The following is a 21,028-nucleotide window of genomic DNA, read 5'->3' as shown; positions in this document are numbered from 1 at the left end:
AAAAACCGAAGGCAAGAGATGCAAGAATCGATGCAAGTCTTTTAACAAAGACCAGAGGGTTTGCGGCAAAACGTAGCCGCTCTTGCCCAGAGTTTGGAAGGTCTCGATATTCTCTCCCCCACACTTCCCACCCCGACCTCTGGAGTGGATCCTCGCTCGCACCGTACACTATAATCCAATCATCAACACTCAAATTACCCGGTTTTTTTTTTTCTTAACTCGACCATGGTTATTTCTTAACACGACCAAACACAACCGTGACTGTAATTTCTGCCTTTCTTCGATCCTATGTTTTGTCTGTTTGTCCGTATATATCTACTTATTATTTATTAATGGTTGGTTTTCTTCTCCAGTCTCACTCCCTCTCTTTGGTCTGCAATCAGCAGCGTGAAAATCCGTCAAAACCATGAGCTGCAACGGTTGCCGCGTACTGCGAAAGGGCTGTGGCGAGACATGCGTCCTGAGATCGTGCCTTCAGTGGATCAACTCTCCCACCTCCCAAGGCAACGCCGTTCTTTTGCTCGCCAAGTTCTTCGGCCGCAGCGACCTTCTTTCCTTCATCTCCGCCGTCCCCGAATCCCAAAGACCCGGTCGGTTTTCCGATTTCTGATTCCATTTTCTATTTATTTTCCTTCCTGTGAAAAGAAATTTGTTTGTGATTGTAATCGTTGTTGATTTTCCCTTTGCTTTTGTTTTTTTTTCCCTTCCATCTTCAGCTTTGTTCCAGTCCTTGTTGTATGAAGCCTGTGGCCGCACGGTGAATCCGGTGGATGGTGCGGTGGGACTTTTATCGCGTGGCATGTGGCACTTATGCCATTTGGCGGTGGAGACAGCCCTCGCCGGTGGTGATCTCACGCCTATAGCGGATATCGCAACGGCCGGAATTTCCCCGGACGCATTCGGCACTGAAGAATCTGCGGTTGAAACTCTTTACAGTCCATCCGCGCTGTCCATGAAAGAAAATCAACCGTCTGATCCTCTTACCCTCTCGCTGGCACCTAAGCTCTCCAACGATATGAGTGCTGCCCTGAAACGGCCCATCCCATGGAGAGTCAAGCGCTCTATGGATTTCACAACGTCGTTCAAGTCCAACGATTCCGAGATGACGAGCCTTGGAAGCCCTGGCAAGGATCGGAAGCTTCTTAATTTATTTGTCTGAAAGAGAGAGAGAAAGAGAGTTTTTGTCTCCGATGAAGTCCTGCGGCGTAAAGATCAGTGAGCAATGTAAGAGAGAGAGAGAGAGAGAGAGAGAGAGAATACAAATAAAAACATTTTAGTCTCGTCGGCCGGAAATTTCTCCGGCGAGTTTTTGAACAAGGTTTCCGGCCAAGTTTTTAGGCGTTAATAATATTAATCTTTGTTTGGTTTCCGAGTTTGTATTGTTGAGAATCCAACGTTGTCGTTTTCTAGGGAGGGTTGCCTGCTTGCATGGATTGGTGGGGGCCGTACGTGTCCACTTGGGGGCATTGGCGGCCATTGGGCACCTGAGATGAGTTGAAGCCGTGATCTTTTTCTGCCAAGCGTGCAAACTGCTTCGATTAATCTCAGAGGTATAATCTTTTTTCCCAATGGACCTGCTTAGTTTATGTCCATAAATGCAAAGGAAAAAAATACTCAAACATAATAAATAAAATTTTCAACAATTACCTTGAAAAAAGATTTCTAATAATTTATTGTAATTTTAATGAGCTTCGGCTCCCAATGAAAGATATAATTAAAAGATTTACGTCTCGTTTGTTTTCGTATATGAGATTAGATGTATTGAAATTAAAATTAAAAATTAAATAAAATATTATTATAAAATTTTTTTTAATATTATTTTTGTTTTAAAATTTAAAAAAGTTAATTGTTTATGATGAATTAAACAGAGATGATTAAATTGTTTCTTGTCTCTAACCAAAAATAAATAAAAATAAAAATGATTTACAGAATTTATAAAATAAATGACTGTTGGACTCAACATAAACAAGGTACGAGATTAAAAAAAGAGAAAGTCTGTTTGCAACCGGTTAGGAGAACCACGGAATAACCGCGTCCCACGTGGCAAAATAAAAACTACGATGTTTATATATTCATCGTCTTCTCCCTTTTTTTCTCATGTCAGAATCAAGACTAAGGCAACCATTTCTAGAGCTCCCAAACCACTTGCAGTTTCCCCCATTTCCAAAGCTCCCTTGAAATCCACCTTCCTCCTTTCCTCCGTCTTCCATTGAAAGTTCTCACTCATTCGTCTTTGCCAACCTCATAGTTTTCACTCCTCCGTTTGGATAAACTCCAAAATCATTGAAAGTTTTCGCAAGAAATTTGGTGATTGTGACAAGAATGATCATTACTTTACCATTACCAACTGATCCATCAAAAGTAAACAACAAGTTATGTCATTGGCATACTGACTACCAGTTTGGTGTACTCACTACCAATTTTTTTCTAACAATTTAGAGTTTAAAGAGGCAGTGGAAGATGATAGAGAGAAAAATAAATACCAACTCATAAAGAGATATACAAAAACGTTTCTAATATTTTCTCTAAATATCTGATTGCTACCATGACAACATCATGAAAAACGAAAAAGCTCGATCAAAAATTGAAACTAGATGGACGAGATCTACCAAACCTGAAGATGATGACGATCGCGACCTCTTCTTTCTTCCAGTATAAATAAAAGGGGATGAATCTAAGCTGGAAGTGAAGTATAAATCAAGTTTTGTGAGCAACAATCTGAGTTTCTTCCATGATAGGAGCAAAATCGCAGTTTTTCTTTCACTTGTTCTGAAATATGAGTTTTCCCTCTTCTTTTCCCTCTAGTTTACCTCTGTCTTTTGTTTTTATTTTTTTAACTTTTTATCCATCGGCTGACATAAAGCCCCACGGTTGCCCCGGGTTTCGCACGTCGGTTGCCCTGGCAGAGTTGTTAAAAAAAATAAAAGACGAGTAGTAATAAATTTTGTAACAAAAGTTCAAGACTATCATAGTATTTGATGGAAGATCAGCATCTAAAGATGAACGAGGAGATCGATGGAAGAGGACATCTGAGATGCTGACGTGGGTGAACAAAAACAAAATGCATTAAAAACAAACGCTTTCAAATTTAGATATTGTAATAGATATTCACATTACACGTGTTTGATTGAATATTGTAATCTTTTGCATGCCTGTTTAAGCGATATTGCATATAAGACAAGTTTTCTCGAAAATGTAAACAAGCCTTTATCATTATGAGTTTGATTATTGTGTGTTATAAAATTTATAAAATCAATTTCGTTCAAAGTACGAGACACTTTAGTCATTTCACTTTTTAATATATATAACTTGAAATGATCCAAATAACTTTTGTTTTAAACTTTTTTTTTTATTTTTTATTTTTAAGGAAATAGACTTCATTTCATTTAATGAACCGAAATTACAACTGTGACTTATCAATATAAGAAAAACCCAGACTATAAGGTAAACTACGCATCTGCTCTGGAGCATCCCCGCATACAGATTTCTTTGTGGTGGTCATTATATTAACTTTTAAAAAACTCTCCCCTAATAAAGAAAATGCTCTGTAAAAATATAACTAAATAGCCCCCTTGGTCCTTCCAGGGAGCTGGAAGAGTATGAGACAATGCTGCTATAGACACCAAGTTCAAGTCTATTTCTTTTTTTATTAATTACTAAAACAAAAAAATACAATAAAAACACAAAAAATACAGAACCATGAGCATAGGCATGAGCCCTGACGGCACACCCACCCCAAGCATCGACTTCACGAGCCCAGTCGGCACGAGCACCCAGCTCTCGCACGGACACCAGCCTCCAATGCGCAGGCGGCTTTTCCTACACACGAGCACTGGCCATAGCATCGTCCGCCCCTCTTGACCAGCTCTTGCCCCAGATTGTATCCGATCCAGGTGGCTCAACACTTCATTCGAGTAAAAAAACATTCAAAAAACGGAAGTACAACACTTTAAAAAAACTAAAAACATATCTAAAAACAAAAAACCACATGGACGGAAGAAAGCACACAGCCCAGTCCAAACAAAAAAGCCAACCTATATGCAAGTAGGAAGGCCCCTTAGGGTTTCATCTCTATCATTTTCGCCACCCCTTAGGGTTTTGATGACCATCATGGCCACCTAGGCAGCTCCACCAGGCTGCACATCATGAGCATCGGCACCCATCACACAGAGCACAACCATCATGACTATCGCACACCACACGAGCACCCAAACCCGACCGGCGCATCCCTCGCACAACCAAACCAAACCACTAGGCAGCACTTCCAAACCCAAATTGTGGATTTGTGAAGGAGAAACAAAACACAAATGCAAAACTGGGATCACCTTCTTTATTAAACCTAATAAAAACACGAAAAAGAAAACAAAACACAAATGCAAAATTGGAAAGGGGCAGAGCCAAAACTCCCACCCCCTCTAGCGAGTTTTGACTTGGGGAAGTTTTTTTTAGAGAGGTGGACGTTCTCTCTCTAGAGGGTATATTGTAATAATAGTAGAAACCGTCTGGATCTACTTTAATAAATCTCAAGAAATTCTACAAGAAAGCATTACATCACATATATCTATTTAATCAATATGTGATTTGCCATTTTTGTCATCGATCTATTTAAACACATACATATTTAAGCATTAAGATATAATGACAAAAATAACAAATCATAAACAGATTAGATGGAAATGTGTGATGTAAGACTTCCATGTAGAATTTCTCATAAATCTCATGCCAAAAATCAACAAAATTGGTATGAATTCTAGTGTATTTCATGAGTAATGATAACTAAACATCAATTTTCACAACATATTTTACAACTATATTTTAATTTATAAAACAACTTTATTTTTATAAATTATTTTATAAATATACTCTTCGTCTTAAAATATAATTGTGAAATATATTGCGAAAAATGATGTCACAAAAACATCCAAAATAACAGTAATGATTTTGCAAAACATGACCAAAGTTCATCTTATGATCTCTACAAACCATCAAGACATATCTTAACCATATAGGGAAGACAATGTTTGAGATTGATTATTGCAGCTTCTTGTTGTATAAGAAGAAGTATAGATGGGTACATAACAAGACTTGAAAATGAATTTGAGTTTAGATTTTGGGAAGAAATGAAGAAGGTGGGTCCCCCAAGTGGCAAGTTATATAAGATTTTGGCAAAGCACAAAGTGGTGGGTTGAAAAAGACACTGTTCTCCCCCACATGAATGGGTTCCACGCCATCACCACCTATTGTATTGTATATCTCGAGCACACGAAAACGACACCCAATTAATGTCGGTTATTGTGTTTTCCAATCCCTTTCGAATCGCCGCGTATGCTGTGGATCCCACATCTGAGATCTCTTCCTCCATTCCACTATGGGTCATGTTTGCAGATAATCTCGTCTTTCGTACTTTAATTTACTTTAGTATAGTGCTACTGTGCCGCCCAGTCCAGATTTTACTATTGGGCTATAAAAAGTAACGTTACATATATTTATAATTTTACCTATATTTTTATTTTATATTTTTTTTAAAATATTTTTAAAAAATTTTCAATAAAAAATTAATATATTAATAGTTACTTTATAATTATTAAATAAAAAATAAAATAAAATAAAATACATGAACAATGATCAAATTGAGAGGTGATAGCACATCATTTTCCTTTAAAGTCGCAAGCAGCATCAAATCCCCAGTCAATTAATTAGTTTTATTTTAAATTTCCTGGTATTGGAGTTGAACCTTTTATCTTATAGATGAATTATTCATATAAGTACTGGGGTTTAATTCTTCTTAATTATTAATAAATTTTTTCTTATTCATTAAAAAGATCTCCCATCAATAATCAGATCTAAGGTGTTTGGTACCGTATGCCGTATCTTCTTCGTATACTCCTTTTGATTAGAACATTAACAACATTGTTGCTAATATTTATAGTGGAGTTATTCCAATCTATTACCCTTATTTGAAACAATAATTATTATGTACTTTTGAAATACGAACACATGCTATTTTTATTTTTTTATTAAAAAAATAAAAAGAATTTACACAAACAATTTGAATGACATAAAATCCTATTATAAGTGAAGAACATCATGCCATTAATATTTTTGGATTAGCTAATAGTTTTCCTATTTAAAGACTTTCTTTCGCGATCATAAGTTTTAAAATTAAATTTAGATAACCTTTTTTCATATCAAATTTAGGTTCGGAGAAAATGAGATTCTTTTCACTTTCTCACCTTATCGGAGAGTTTGAACAATAAGGTCCGTTTGGATACAAAAATAAATTTATTTCATCTCATCTCATTATTACAACTTTCAACTTTTTTAAATCCCAAAACAATAATAATATTAAAAAATAATATTTTAAAAATATTTTATTCAACGTTCAACTAAAACCATCTCATTTCACTATTCAAATGAGCCCTAAATGTAAGAAATCCAAATTAATGATATCACATAGGGATTATCTGGAAGTTAATAAATTGTTATTCCTAACGTGACCTACAAAATAAACCCAATAAATTTTTCATCGAGTCTACATCAATGTGTTGTAAAGGAACTAAAGAGATATACACTTGATTTTATCTGTCTCTCCAAAGGCTAATAAATTCAGCTTCGCTTTCTACATATTAGTGGGTGACGCAATCAATTGTGAAAGAAAAACTAATGCAAAGGATGACAAAAGTCAAACAGGAAACTATAAAATTATTGCCCAAATGAAGAGCAACATCACGTTTTTCATCCACAAAAAGATTCTTTCTACAACGATTTTCATTGGCCACAGAAGTAGAGAAGAACTAGCTTGCAGTACACATGACCTATCAGAGTGTATCCTTTATATTATTCTTCTAAAAGCATTCATTCCTGATCATGGACACATTGAATGGGAACTTCATCAAGTACTATTGGATTAAAGGGAACTGCATGGAACCATTGAAATACATACACAGACATTCCCCAAGCCTATAAGAAAATTAATAAATGTGTGCAATCTAAGAGCATCTATGATCTTCTGCCATTTATCAATTGTAAATGCATCATCATAAGATAAAATATCCTCTGGTTCCAAGGATCCTAGCTAGGAAACAAGGTGTACAGTATGTATTAGGTAGTCAAATGAGACTGAGCTTTACACTTTCATTGTCTCGGGGTTAGAATTTTGGGGGGCTTTAGCTGTACAATCATAAATTTTACACGACATTATCGACATATTTATTAGTTAAACGACGTGAGTGCGCATATATGGTGTGAAATACCATAAATTTTAAATAAAGTTTTCCTGCTTCCATCTAAAATCATTGCTCACCTTCAAAGTTGTGGGTAATAAAAGGAGAGAAAACAGAGACTGAAAGAAAGATGTGGGAAACTCGTGGGTTATGCATTTTATATTGTATTTTGAAATGTTTTGGGAAAAAATCGTAGTTTATTTTTACAGATTTGGAACTAAAATAAGTCTTAGCAGAACCCTAATTACATATTTCTTTTTTGAGTTTTTTACAGAATAACACAGGTTTCTTTAATAGTTTCATACATTAGAGGGTCTTTTTCTTTTCTTTTTTTTTACTGGGGATTATGATAATTGTTTTACATTTTGGGCTGGTGGCTAAATGAAACTCTTGAGGTGGACATTGGCCATGCTACATGTGAATGGCCAACTAGTTACAAAACAAATGCTTGAACACCCCCAATTATGTGGCAACTACCATTACCTGCATTACTGCAATTGTTGACAGGAGATCCTTCCACTGATGAAGCAAAGCACAATCTTTCACTCTAATATTTCCAAGTTCAGAAACCAAAGAGTTCAGATCCCCAACCTAACAATAACAAATTGCTTTAGGCACAAGGATAAATAAGCTCAGCTTTGAAATGAAATACTTTTTACTTCTAATGATCAAATTCGAAGAAAGATGGGGGCTTAACCTTGTTTGGATTAAAAAACCACCTCAACTTATCTCATCTTATCTAATCATTACAACTTTCCCAAACTTTCAAATAAAATATAATAAACAATTCAGTTTTTTCAAGTCCCAAAACAATAATAATATTAAAAAAATTATATTCTAACAATATTTTATTCAACTGTCAACTCTCATCTCATCTCATCACAACTTAACTTACTATCCAAACCTCCCCTTAGAATTGACTCATTGACTGAGGTTCAGTTGAGTTGGCATTAAGTTGAATTATATTCCACTGATGGTTTGCTGCATGTCCATAGCGTACGAGGACATTAAAGTGTCATGATAGCCAAGATGGTACTGCACTATGGAGTTCTATGATTCAGGAAAGCTAAATGAGATTACTACTTATGAAAAGAGATAAGAAGAATGATTGCCAAGAGAAAAAAAAAAAAAAATGTAAAAAGAGATGAGAAGAATGACAAACTGTACAACAAATTTTACAGCAGGAGCCCCCAGGGGCCAGGGAGATGTATAAGAATGATTGGAAAAGAATCTGAACGATATAAAAAGATGAAAAATAGTTATAGGAGAGAAAAGTGAGTGAGCGGAAGTCATTTGCAATATCAGTGACCCAAATGAGTGGCTCTGAAATACTTTTTCATAGGCAAAGATTTATTAATATTCAAAGAAGAACAGATATTGTCTAGGTACACAGGATGTATACAAGAGGTGACTCTGCAATATTGAATATGATATATAGGACTTCTTTTTTTTTTTTTCCTCACAAGTAAAAGATATATGGGACTTAAACAGGGAAATGCCTGCTGTCAGAGATAGTGTTAAATGTGGACATTAACATGTGGGCATTGGGCACACTTTTTAACAAGGGTTGTACCAAGAGATCCAAGTGAGAAGATGGAATTTAATTGGAAGTCCAAATCACTAAATGACCTCAAGGATCATAGCACCCGTTAGAGAAGAAAATGGCCCCAACATCTTTGCTGCTACAAGTATCCAAAACAACCAAGATAGGACGATAAATAAATAATCTCTAAACAAATGAGTGCATCTCCATGGCCATAACATGAGAAAGCACGGATCATTTTGCATCTAAGTTTTCTTAGGGAAGCTCAAACCCTAGACCTACCACAATCCCCCACCCACCAGGGCCACCACCAATCCAAGAAGGTTATGACATGAAATATTTGGAAATTTCTGCATATAAAATCTGACTTCCCTTTCAAAGAAAAAGTTATATGCAAGACCAATTCAGAGGATTATAGAAAAGGAAAATCACCTTCAATAACAATAAACAGATTGAGGATCCCATTGCCTGCATAACATCAACAGCTGAGCAAATTGCATCATTCACATTTTGGACATCAGCATGTTGCACCCAAAGAACCATATAAAAAAATAACTAAGCCACAAACATGACAATTTTTGGGCAGCAGACACGTTGGCGCTCACTTTTGCCCCACCAACAACTGGAAGGCGGAGAGTGCTAGCCTTCAAAGCTTCAGTAGCCCCCAACAAAGAACTGAAGTAATCCCAGTCCTTGAGAGCCCACTCTTCCAAATATGTCATCTGCACCCATAAAGCACAATTTGAATGATACGCAACATTTAGTGAGAAAGCAGTACCAATAAACCCTCTCATGCACAAGCATGCATGCATCTCAATATCTCCATGTCATCACGAAGAGATAGAAACTCTAAAGAGTTAGCTGATGTTACAATTTTTCAGTACACACGACTTGTGTAACAGTATTAAAACCAACTGACCCAGGAGAAATTTAGGTGTGTCATGAATTGCTTCCCTGGCTCATCCACAATTATTCAAATCTTATCTAAGAGTTCAGTCCCTCATGGCCTTTCCAGAAAAATTCATGGGCAATGGGCACGGAAGGGAGGTGGTTCTCTTGAGTCTTAACAATGGGATGAAATACAGCATTAAGGACAACTTTCAAGACTTGCTGCATATCTAGTAATTGAATCATTTGACAATCCACCAATAATGATGAAAAACATGGATAAACCTAAATACTATTAAAAGTAGAATGACAAAAACAATGCTCTCAAACAGGGGATGTCCTTTGAACAAATGTAACATCTGGGGATGTCCTTAGGATGTAACCATGCCATATTTGGATGTCTCAAACTGACTGAACCAATGGCAGAGCCAGGTAATGTAGTCACAAGATGCAACTTATGTAGGACCCAACCTATGCAAATGTCATACGAAAAGCGAAAGACTGAGGCACAATGGCATGGGTACTCATTGCCAACTTACTACATGTATCATGCATATATATATATATAATATATTAATGTCAGCAGACTGTCCAAACAAGTAATGATTTGATGGCAAGATAATATGTCACAAACTGTGGGATCCTGTCATCATGTATAGCTGACTTATTTAGTTCTGATTAACCCTAGAATTATATGCAGATAATAGTCTTCAGTACACAAAGTTCATACATTGACAACTTCTTCATAGGAGCAAGTCTCGTAATCTTCTCCTTTGCCAGACATTCAACTTTTTTGGCTTTTGACCTTCCTGCCACTACTGAACCCTGCAATCTACCACAGTCATTGCTCTAGTTCCATGAATAGTAGAGAATGAGAACACATTCTTTTTTCTCAACACATTTTATTCATCTACTTTCCCTTCACAATTTTTTATAGAATCAGAACCCCATAGTAGCACTTGACATCTTTAGCTTAAAATGCACACATACAAAACTTGAAAACATTACACCATTATCTGATACATCCAGCTCCAACAAGAATAATGCATATACTATTTTTCTCTCCTAAATCATACTTCATCCTTTCTACCATCATCACGAGTTTTTCATTTTTAACATAACATGCCATTGAAACTTAAAATGGCACTGCATACCTTTCAGTGGGGACCAGCACATGATATCATGAGTCATCTGTAACTTGAATTGCCTAAAGAAAATTTTGGAAGCAAATAATTGTAACCTACTAACCATAGATCGTATTGAAGAACAAAATAAATTTGGATGAAAAACATAACGATAGAGTAATTATACCATGCATCAACTGATAATGGGAAACCAGGGCAGAATCACTAGCCCACGCTAAATGGAACCAACTCAAAAGAAAGAAAATCCAAGCCCTGAAAGAAACCCATTGGGAACAAAAGAGTGGGGGTTTTCCCATGCGCATTGTTTGAGACTACATAACCGCATTCATCTGCATTTGCTACAGTTCTAAAAGACAAAGGCAATCGCCTATTAATCTTGTATCTGATTCTACTTTCTAGACCTCTTGTTGAACTTCTGCCATGATTCCAGGATTTTCGAGTAGCCCTCGCATTCCCAATTCCAGTGTCATTGATGTTGTACCAGTTCCTGCAGCAAATAGGTACTGTGACAGACTTCAAGGTGAGACCCAAGTAACTAGATCATAGACCAAGAGAGGACTGCGGACAAGAAACCAATTAGGTGCAAAGTCAATGCCTCAGAGTCGTGCATTTAGTTTAGTCAGGCTTAATGAGTCTGTACTTTGTGCGGAAGTCATATTTACTCTTTCCATCCCTTTGTAGGTGGCACTTCCACTTGCAGCTTGAGCACAAAGGTAGGACAGTGACTGCAGCCATGAAACTAAGCTGGGTTTGCGTGTGACATCGTCAGATTCTGCAACCTGTGAATATAGCTCATTGAGAACCATATTCTGGCCATCTTTGGGTAGCTGGACGACCAGCTGTGCCAACAACTTCATCAAGTGTGGTAGCACCTGGAAAAATAAGTAAATGCAAACATTAAATAAGTGTCTTTTCTCTCAAACAAGATCATTATTTGTATCTTTTCAACTTTCTAAACAAGAGTCTCCTGTATACTTGAATTTTGTCTTTGCACTCTTGAATAAATTATTACTTTTTGATAGGTGCTTTTTAATAAAATTCATCTTCTCCGGCAAAGGGTTGCCAGCCTCTAGATGTAGCCCATGTGTTGTTTTCAGCACATGGGAGTGGCGAGGGAGAGGTTTTGGGGCCATCTCGTTTTCCGGAGTATGGGAGTGGCGAGGGGGAGGATTTGGGGCCATCCGAGAGGTCTTTTCTTGCTGAGGATGAGATAGGATCGCTGATGGCATCGCAGTGGGCATCAATGGAAGATCATGAGATGGATGGGAGCCTATACCACTGAAGGCTTTACCACCAGTTCAGCATATGGTTTCGGACTGGGTTTTGAATAAGGTGCAGGAGATTCAGCATTGTGTGGAGCTGGAGTGTGAAGGATTTGAAGAACAATTTATGGCTTTGCTAACGGCCATTGAAGTGGGAAATATGCAGATCAAGAAATCTGTTTCAAAAAAACAGCAGGAGCTCACGAGATTAACTTGGTCAATTAATTATGAGGGCATTTCAAACAGTGAAAGATCTAAAGGGAGGGGGTCGACAACTTCTTTATGAAGCCTAAGATTATATTATGGAATGTCCAAGGGATAAACGAGGTTAATAAGCGCCTGCGGATAAAAAATTTGCTCCGAGGGTGGAAGGCAGTTATTGTGTGCTTGCAGGAAACCAAGATGGAGAATATTTCAAACAGCATCATCAGAAGCTTATGGAGCTGTTCATATGTTGTTGGGTCTTTCTTGCTTCAATAGGGCATCGGGGGGTGTCCTAGTTATGTGGGATAGAAGGGTGGTAGAAAAAATGGAGGAATATATCGGGAATACACAGTGGCATGTTCTTTTCAAAATGTGGAGAATAATTTTCAATGGGCATTTACTGGAATTTACAGACCGACCTTGGACAGTAGCAGAAATTCTTTATGGGAAGAGGGGCCAGTTTACACAGCTGGTGGGAACTTCCTTGGTGTATAGGTGGAGATTTTAATGTTGTCAGATTCCCAAGTGAAAGATTGGGAGATAGCAAGTTGCAGCCAGCAACGCCGAATTTCTCGGATTGTATTTTTGACTAGGGCTTGGTGGACCTTCTTCTCATGGGTGGTGCATTCACATGTCCAATAATCAAATATAATCTAAATTGGACAGATTTTTAGTTTCCCCGGAGTGGGAATCTCATTACCCGGAGGTATGTCAAAAAAGATTGCCTCGCCTTTGTTATGATCATTTCCCTATTTTGTTGGATTGTGGGGCAATTCAAGAAGGAAATAGATACTTTAAATTTGAGAATATGTGGCTAAGAGCTGACAGATTTGTGGAGCGGGTTAGGCAATGGTGGTCGTCCTATCAAATCCAAGGTACCCCTAGTTTAATCCTGGTAGGTAAATTGAAAGCATTAAAACAAGATTTAAAGCTTTTGAATGTGCAGTCTTTTGGTGATATAGGCAACCGTAAGAAGTCATTATTGGAGGAGCCTCATGAGGTAGAGAGAGCACAGGAGGGACAGGCCCTATCACCAGAGGAATTGGCTTGGAGAACAGAACTAGCCTTAGAACTAGAGAGGGTTACTTTATTGGAGGAGATTTCTTGGCGGCAAAAATCTCAAGTTTTGTGGTTGAAATAGAGTGATCGCAGCATGAAGTTTTTTCATAGAGTGACAAATTCCCATAGGAGAACTAATGCCATTGAAATGATGAATATTGATAGATCTGTTTGCACGAAGATCCCTGTGATCCAAGAACATGTGGCTGGATATTTTGAGCAATTACTTACCAAACCAGAGGGTGGAGGCTGAAGATTGATGGGCTACCTTTTGAGTCCATTGAGCAGCAAAATGACATTTGGTTGGAGAGGCCGTTTGAGGAGGCTGAGATTCATGAAGTGGTAAGGAATATGGTTAAAGACAAAGCACCTGGGCCGGATGGATTTTCTATCGGTTTCTTCCAAGCTTGCTAGGAAGTGGTGAAGGATGACATAATGAAGGTATTTCATGAATTTTTCTCAGTTGGAAAATTTGAAAAAAGCCTTAATGCCACTTTTATTACTCTTATTCCCAAGAAGATTGGGCCATCAGAGGTTAAAGATTAGTGGCCCATTAGCCTTGTGAATGGGATTTATAAGATCATTTCCAAGGTGCTTGCAAATTGATTGGGAGGAGTATTGGGGCGGATCATTACGAAACCCCAAAACACATTTGTATGGGGAAGACAGATACTGGAATCAGTACTCATTGCCAATGAATGCTTAGATAGTAGAATCAAATCAGGTAACCTAGGTCTTGTGTGCAAGTTGGATATGGAAAAGGCCTAAGATCATGTCAATTGGAAATTTTTGTTATACTTGCTTGGGAGGTGTGGTTTTGAGGAGAGGTGGTGCATATGGATTATGTGGTGCATATCGACGGCGCGCTTCTCAATTTGGTGAATGGCTGCTCAGTGGGTGTTTTTAATAGCTCCCAAGGCCTGAGGCAAGGGATCCTTTGTCCCCACTTCTCTGTCATAGTCATGGAGGCATGTAGCAGAATGATATCAGCGATAGTTGATAATAGGTTTCTCAGTTTGTGACATGCGTCGAGGTACCATTCACATTTCCCATTTGTTGTTTGCAGACGATATCTTTATTTTTCGTGAGGTAGAATAAAGCCAGATTCAGGCTAAGGGCATTTCTATTTTGCTTTGAGGCTGTCTCCGGGTTAAAAGTGAATTTATCCAAGTCAGAGTTGGTTCCAGTTGGTAATATTCGTAACATCTGGATACTGGCTAACACTTTTGATTGTAAGGCCTCTTCTTTCCCTATGAATTATCTTGGCCCTCTTCTTTCCCTATGAATTATCTTGGCCTTCCTCTGGGGCCGCCTCCAAGGCTTAAACTATTTGGGATACAGTAATTGAGAAAATTGAACGAATATTGGCAAGTTGGAAGTGGTTGTATCTGTCGAAAGGTGGTAGGATTACACTAATAAAAAACACTCTTTCCAACCTACCTACCTATTTTTTATCCTTATTCCCAATCCCTGCGAGTGCGGCAACACATATTGAGAAATTGCACTGAAATTTTCTTTGGAGCGGACTTGGGGATGAATTTAAATTTCATCTGATCAAGTGGGACAAGATATGCTCCCCAATCTCTTCTGGCGGCTTGGGAATTAGAAATCTGAGGGTGTTCAACCGGGCTTTAGTTGGGAAATGGCTTTGGCATTATAATATGGAACATGAAGCTTTATGGAAGTCGGTGTCTGATTACAAGTATGGAGTTTTTTTTTTTTTTGGGGGGGGGGGGGGGGAGGTGTACTAAGGAGGTAAGTAGGGCTTATGGCATCAGTCTATGGAAGCACATTAGACGAGGGTGGGGAGTTTTTGTTTGTCATACTAGAATTGTGAGAGAGCTCAAGAATTAAATTTTGGCACAGCATATGGTGTGGAGATCGAGCTCTTAGGGATTCATTTCCCACAGTATTCACACTTGCACATGAGAAAGAAGCTTCAATGGTGGACATTATAGAGAGGGAGGGGGATTTACTACAGAGGAATGTGAGCTTCACCAGAGCGACCCAAGATTGGGAAGTCTAACAATTTTGTAGAATTCTTGTAACTCTTATACTCTATGAGACCGAGCAATGAAGGAGTTGATACTTTGAGGTGGTTACCTAATAGAAAAGGTATTTTTTCAGTTCGCTCTTTCTATAAGGCCCTCACAGAATCACATAACAACCTCTTTGCATGGAGAAGAATTTGGAGAAATAAAGCTCCTCCTAGGACAGCATTTTGGACAGCGTCTCTAGAAAAGATTTTGACGATGAATAACTTACGAAAGCGTAGGATGATAGTGGTGGAATGGTGTTGTATGTGTAAGCAAAGTGGTGAGACTGTGGGACATCTTCTACAACACTACGAGATTGCTAGAGCATTATGGGCCAATGTATTCCAAAGGGTAGAGCTAGATTGGGTTATGCCAGCTACAATAGTCGAACTTCTGGCTTGTTGGCCGAACCTCGGCGATATTCCACAAATAGCAGCTGTGTGGAAGATGATCCCTATCTATATTCCATAGTGTATTTGGCAAGAACGTAACGACCAAACGTTCAAAGACAGTGAGCGCTCTTTGGAGGAGATTAGATTACTGTTTATTAGAACTCTATTTCTTTGGGTCAAAGCAGTAGTTTCAATGACCTCAATTTTCATGCTTTTCTTATTTCTATTTATTCCCCCTAAATAGGTGTAATCTCTTGTATCCTACCTGTGTACTCGGGTTTTGCCTATTCGTATCAATATAATATAATCATTTGCCTATAAAAATAAAATAAAATTCATCATTACACATACAAGAACATGCAGAACAATAATTCAGAAAAGATGGTGGGAGTTATTTTCTACTTCTATCTCAACCACATTCAATAGATATGAAGTCAATTGATAACTTCAGCTGAAATATATAGAACCCATAATGGGGACACAAAACAAAATTGAAGGGCTGACTTTTCACTGAGTAGAAAGAAACCGAGGGAATTGAAACAAGAAGTTAATGAGTAAGTGGCGTTAACTAAATAAATATAACCTGTATATCAACAAGGGAAATAAGCCGTAGAAGCAAGTCTAGAATTTTCTTGCAAGGCTCTGACTCTCCATGCCAATTCTTCCCCATACCGGCCTCTTGAGAGAAGATGTCACCGCATAGTGTGTTGGCTTTTTCCACAAGACTGTGGACGCAATAAAAAATGGCTGGACTTCCAGCAGGAAGATAATGAACCAAGGCTGCAACTCCTGAAGCCATACCCTCAAAAGGAGTGATGCCGGGATATCCCTACATTACATCAAAGTTAGTATTCAATCTTTTGCTGGCAAGTTCACGATATGCTTTCTAGGTTTTGTTACCGATAAAGATCTCTGCATGTAATAGAAAGCAAGCTGCTCCTTTAATGATACTCTTTCATCCTGATCAGAATCCTTCCCTGAAGATATGAATGCTGAAAACATGGAATGTGATGCTCTAGCTACTTTTCCATTTGGATGTCCCATATGTCTAATTGCATTTGATAAGGAAGCAAAATGTTCACCATGATATAGAATGCAGGGATTCTCGTAAAATTTGATAGTTTAATTCAAGGATACAGAAACATAGTTGGAGCTACCACCTTCCTAAGTACAAAAATAGGCACACGTTCAATGCAAGTTGGAATGACACGTAGGTAAAACAATATGCGAGCAGTTTGCACACCATCCTTGTACCATACATATTCCATCTTTTGAGAGGAGCAGAAATCTACAAAACAACAATTCAAATCTTAGCATGGATAACATCTAAAGGGAGAGAGACAAAAAGAGGGTTGGGATCATTAGGGACCTTGAAATGGCAGATATAAAGTTAAACATGAAAACTACAGTTTAAATGGCATATAATCCATACCTGGTCCATTTGTCAAATCCATGTAAGAAGGCATAGATTCCACAAAAGAGACTATAGCAGATTCGTTCTCCTGAACACTCCCTACAACCCCTCGAATTGTATCCATATACTCTGGTAAACGAATGCGGCGGAAGTACTCTAGACAAGAAAATGAAACTAATATGCGTACTGATATGTCCTTGTGTGTTTCATGGCTGAATTTTGTATTTAATTTGTATTTTGTGACAGCCAATGCAAAAAGTACAACCATAAGGAAAGCAGATTCAGCAATTTTCTCCATATCCCGAAGTAGTTCATCCTCTCTACCTCGAAGCAACAAAGCTGCCCGCCTATGTCCCAAGTAGATATCTTGACAGTAATCCCATAGAAGATTCTCCACCACACACTTGCTCTCTACATCTACTGAAGCATACAGATTGCAGAAAACACTAGTTATGGCCCCTGCTTCCTTAAAAGGAACACTATCCACATGTTTTTTTTACCTCATCATGCCCCAGTCTTACTGAGTTGGCATGTGGGAAGTCAAGTAATTTAGTATATAAACGTCTTAAGGAAAGATTTCAGTCAACAATGCAGATGCAAGGCATATAAGCAGAGGGCCTTTGAAGAAACGAAGCCACTTCGAGCAAGTGCTAATGAAAAACACTGCAGTAGAAAACTGTTGGTGAGATCATTACCTAAATTAGTAACACCACTCCTGGAAATAATATTTCTTACAACAGATTCTATCCGATTCTCTGCAGAAATCCTTAGTCTGGAAACAGTCTCTAATCCCAGACCACTCATTGTAGATTTATTGAGAGCCCTCAATGCTCCAGCCGCAGCCATGACAACAACAAACGGAACATAGTTTGCCTTTGAAGTCTCTAAAGCTTCATGGCCAAAAACATTAATTTTCTCAAAAGAAAAGGCATTGATCAAACCAGATAACACCCATTCAATCAAATGCAAAATCATGAGCCCATGAGACACACTGCCATGAGGCCCACCTTTTCTCCCCCAAATTCCCAATAGAGAATCTAAAATCTTAACATAATGAACATTCACAGAAGACGATAGAGCATACCCCATCCCCGCAAGGATATAAGAAATAAGATCTTCTGATGAACCAATCAACTGGTACTCCTCCCCCAACAGTCTACAGAGCATATCCAAGCAGACTGTTTTAGAGCTTTCAGACACAGAAGGCACCAAAGATAATGCACCCAGAAGGAGAACACCCTCAGAGAAGAAGAGTGGACTCTTTATGGAATCAGACTGAGCATTGAAAAGTTGAGAAATGATTTCCACAGTGGAATCAATTAGAACCAGAGAGGGTTTGAAGGATTTCCTGACCCAGATATAAAGAAGCCTTAGAAAGAAAGGATATGATTCAGGCGGAAGAGAGAGGTTTACAGAGGAAACAATGGAAAGGATAATCTTAGCTTGCGGGTCAGCCACATGAAGAGACGTTTGGGAGTTGAGAAGGGTTTTCAAAGACTGGAGGTGATGGGGACGAAATGATTGGTGTTGAAGGGAGTCTCTAAGCTCAGCCCAAGCTTGAATGATAGCTCGGGCCGATGAGGGAGAGGAATATGAAGAGCCGATGTTGCTGCTACCGCCACTAATGCTTCTCAGCCATTCTTCAAGGAAAACGGTATTGGCTTGTTTTGCCATCTCACAATTTCCAACTGAAAAAAAGAAAATACTACATTACTCATCCCCACAAAAGAAAAAAGGGCTACAAATATCAAATTTAAAGATGGAAAAATCCCGAATGTTCGCTACAGGTAGAGCTGGTTGAAATTTTACAGCCAAGTGATCAAATATCTGAATAGCATACAAATTCGATATATTCAACGAAACACGGTACAAAAATAACTGAATTTGTACCTTGTCAATAAAATCACCCGTAATAATGTCCTCGGAATCACTTTTATGTAACAGTGCTGGTGGAATACAGATATTACTTATTGGGTTTTTTCCATTCATCTCTTACTGAAAGTTCTATGATGATAAACAAAAAACTCTTCAGAAGCATTTTAAATATTGTAAGGCTTTGCAGCATCGAAGAAAATAAGCAAAAAGCTTATACAAACCAATTTGAAAGCAGAAATATATGAACTGCATACGAGAGAAGAATACGCTCTCTCAATAAGATATAGAAATAGAGAAGAATTACCCATCAGAACAACACGTGGTGTACATCACCGCAAAATAGGAAAATTGAGAGAGAGAGAGAGAGAGAGAGACCTTTGAGATTATACTGGGTGAACTTCTAGTTCTTTGTGGGCTTCGTCCGAATTGAGTCGATCGGGAGGGAATTTCTTTGAAAAGAGGGGAGAAAAAGGCCGTTGAGAACTTCAGATGTTGGAGTAGAGTAGAGTCACTCACCGCCTTGGGTTTCTCTTTTTTGCCAATTGACAGACCGGTCATCGGATGAAGACGGAGCTAGCGTTTTCTTTTTCAAATAGCCTTATATTTAAGAAGAGATTAAAAACATGCTTGGTGTGGTTGGCTAAAACGTCAGTCGTTTCTAAGGTTTCTTTTCTCCAGTTCGAGTCTAGGAGACGCCATTTCTTGCTCATATCATGCTTTTTTGTTGACATTATATATATATATATATATATATATATATATATATATATACTAGTAAAGGGCAAACACGTGCATTGCACGTGTGCCCAGTTGTGACAATATAAAAAATATTTGAAAAAATAATATTTATGAAATCTAAAAATATGTAATAATAAAAAATAAGTTAATACATATAATTATAAAATGTAATTGTTTTGTTTATATTTTATAATCCTTATTCATTATAAAAATAATCATATATATAATTTTTAGAGTATTCATGATTATAACATAAAAATTTATACGAACATATTTATAATTACACAATGTTCTGTTATAGAAAAAAAAGTGACTATTGGAACCAAAGCATTATCATTACAATTACAGATAAAAAGTAAAAGTTATCTCATGATTACACATGAAATTTTTATAGCTATACATCATAATAATTGGAAATGTAGAAGAAACTCTCTGAAATAGTTATTCTACTGTCTCAAGTATGTCATTAACAGATAATACGTTAAGTTTGTTTTAGCGCAATTTTCCAAATTCATTCATAGATGCACCTAAAACAATCATCCACTGTTTATCTTGAATCTTATTTGTAATGTTCTCTATGTACGAACGATCCTCCTGTAATGACAAAAACATATAAAAAAATAATTTGTTAAATTTATTAAATGTGTCTAAAAGTATAAATCTTACCTGTTCTGCATGTTGTACAATATCTGTTGTTGTGCAATCAAGAATTCGTTCTACTGTAGGTTCAAAGGCTACTACTGCGATCGAGCTACTGTCATCAAATGTCTCTAAATAGACACGGGATCTAGGAATAATAAATAAGTTATTATCTCTTGGTATTGCCAAATAATATTTTGTAATTATAATGTAAGATTTGTTAACATGAAAATATCATGATGAGTATTTACCTTGGTTGTGCAGTTGTTAGTTCTTTACAATTATAGCATAAAAACTCTTCATCTTTCTCGTATCCAGTGGTTTTACTACAGTTTGCACATGATAAGTAAAAAAATGGTTGATGCAGATCAGATATTGTAAATTTCCCTTTAACCAGAAATGTTGATCGCTGCATTAAAATTGGCAAATAAATATATCAAAAAAATGTAATATTATCATGTTAATAGAAACTAATAAATAATCAATATTCTAAGTTCAAACATATGAACTGTTTTAAATTGACAATACAAAAATTACAAATGTAAATCACACATCATAAATCTGACTTCAATCATGTATGTATTAAACATATCAATAAAAGTTTAGTATT

General features: G+C 37.4%; 3 protein-coding genes across 7 annotated transcripts; 1 reads left to right on the top strand and 2 right to left on the bottom strand.

The window, feature by feature from the left end:
• The first annotated feature begins 340 nt into the window (after positions 1-340).
• On the top strand, positions 341-1,375 carry LOC121263133 (LOB domain-containing protein 38-like). Its single transcript, XM_041165935.1, has 2 exons — positions 341-590; positions 717-1,375. Exons 1-2 carry the CDS (start codon positions 407-409, stop codon positions 1,157-1,159), a joined length of 627 nt encoding a protein of 208 aa, XP_041021869.1. The 5' UTR covers positions 341-406; the 3' UTR covers positions 1,160-1,375.
• Positions 1,376-6,454: 5,079 nt separating this feature from the next.
• LOC121263193 (QWRF motif-containing protein 9-like) lies at positions 6,455-10,763 on the bottom strand. 5 transcript variants are annotated; one of them, XM_041166025.1, is made up of 6 exons: positions 10,385-10,763; positions 9,335-9,488; positions 9,199-9,234; positions 7,707-7,814; positions 6,744-6,861; positions 6,455-6,694 (listed from the first exon to the last, which is right to left on the bottom strand). In XM_041166025.1, exons 1-4 carry the CDS (start codon positions 10,436-10,438, stop codon positions 7,786-7,788), a joined length of 273 nt encoding a protein of 90 aa, XP_041021959.1. In that variant the 5' UTR covers positions 10,439-10,763; the 3' UTR covers positions 6,455-6,694; positions 6,744-6,861; positions 7,707-7,785. The 5 variants fall into 5 exon arrangements, with proteins under 5 accessions (XP_041021959.1, XP_041021955.1, XP_041021958.1 ...); XM_041166021.1 differs by having other exon boundaries at positions 9,372-9,488; XM_041166024.1 differs by lacking the exons at positions 6,455-6,694; positions 6,744-6,861 and adding an exon at positions 6,922-7,170.
• Positions 10,764-10,911: 148 nt separating this feature from the next.
• Positions 10,912-19,633, bottom strand: LOC121262835. Its single transcript, XM_041165470.1, is given in 7 exon segments — positions 10,912-11,671; positions 16,336-16,581; positions 16,653-16,800; positions 16,890-17,040; positions 17,185-17,787; positions 17,790-18,854; positions 19,346-19,633. Coding segments are annotated over 7 exon segments (2,493 nt in total). The 5' UTR covers positions 19,350-19,633; the 3' UTR covers positions 10,912-11,395.
• Between the last annotated feature and the right edge of the window lie 1,395 nt (positions 19,634-21,028).

This window comes from Juglans microcarpa x Juglans regia, chromosome 4S (assembly GCF_004785595.1).
Source record: "Juglans microcarpa x Juglans regia isolate MS1-56 chromosome 4S, Jm3101_v1.0, whole genome shotgun sequence".
NCBI classification, from domain to species: domain Eukaryota; kingdom Viridiplantae; phylum Streptophyta; class Magnoliopsida; order Fagales; family Juglandaceae; genus Juglans; species Juglans microcarpa x Juglans regia.
This window is presented reverse-complemented; position numbering and strand designations above follow the sequence as displayed.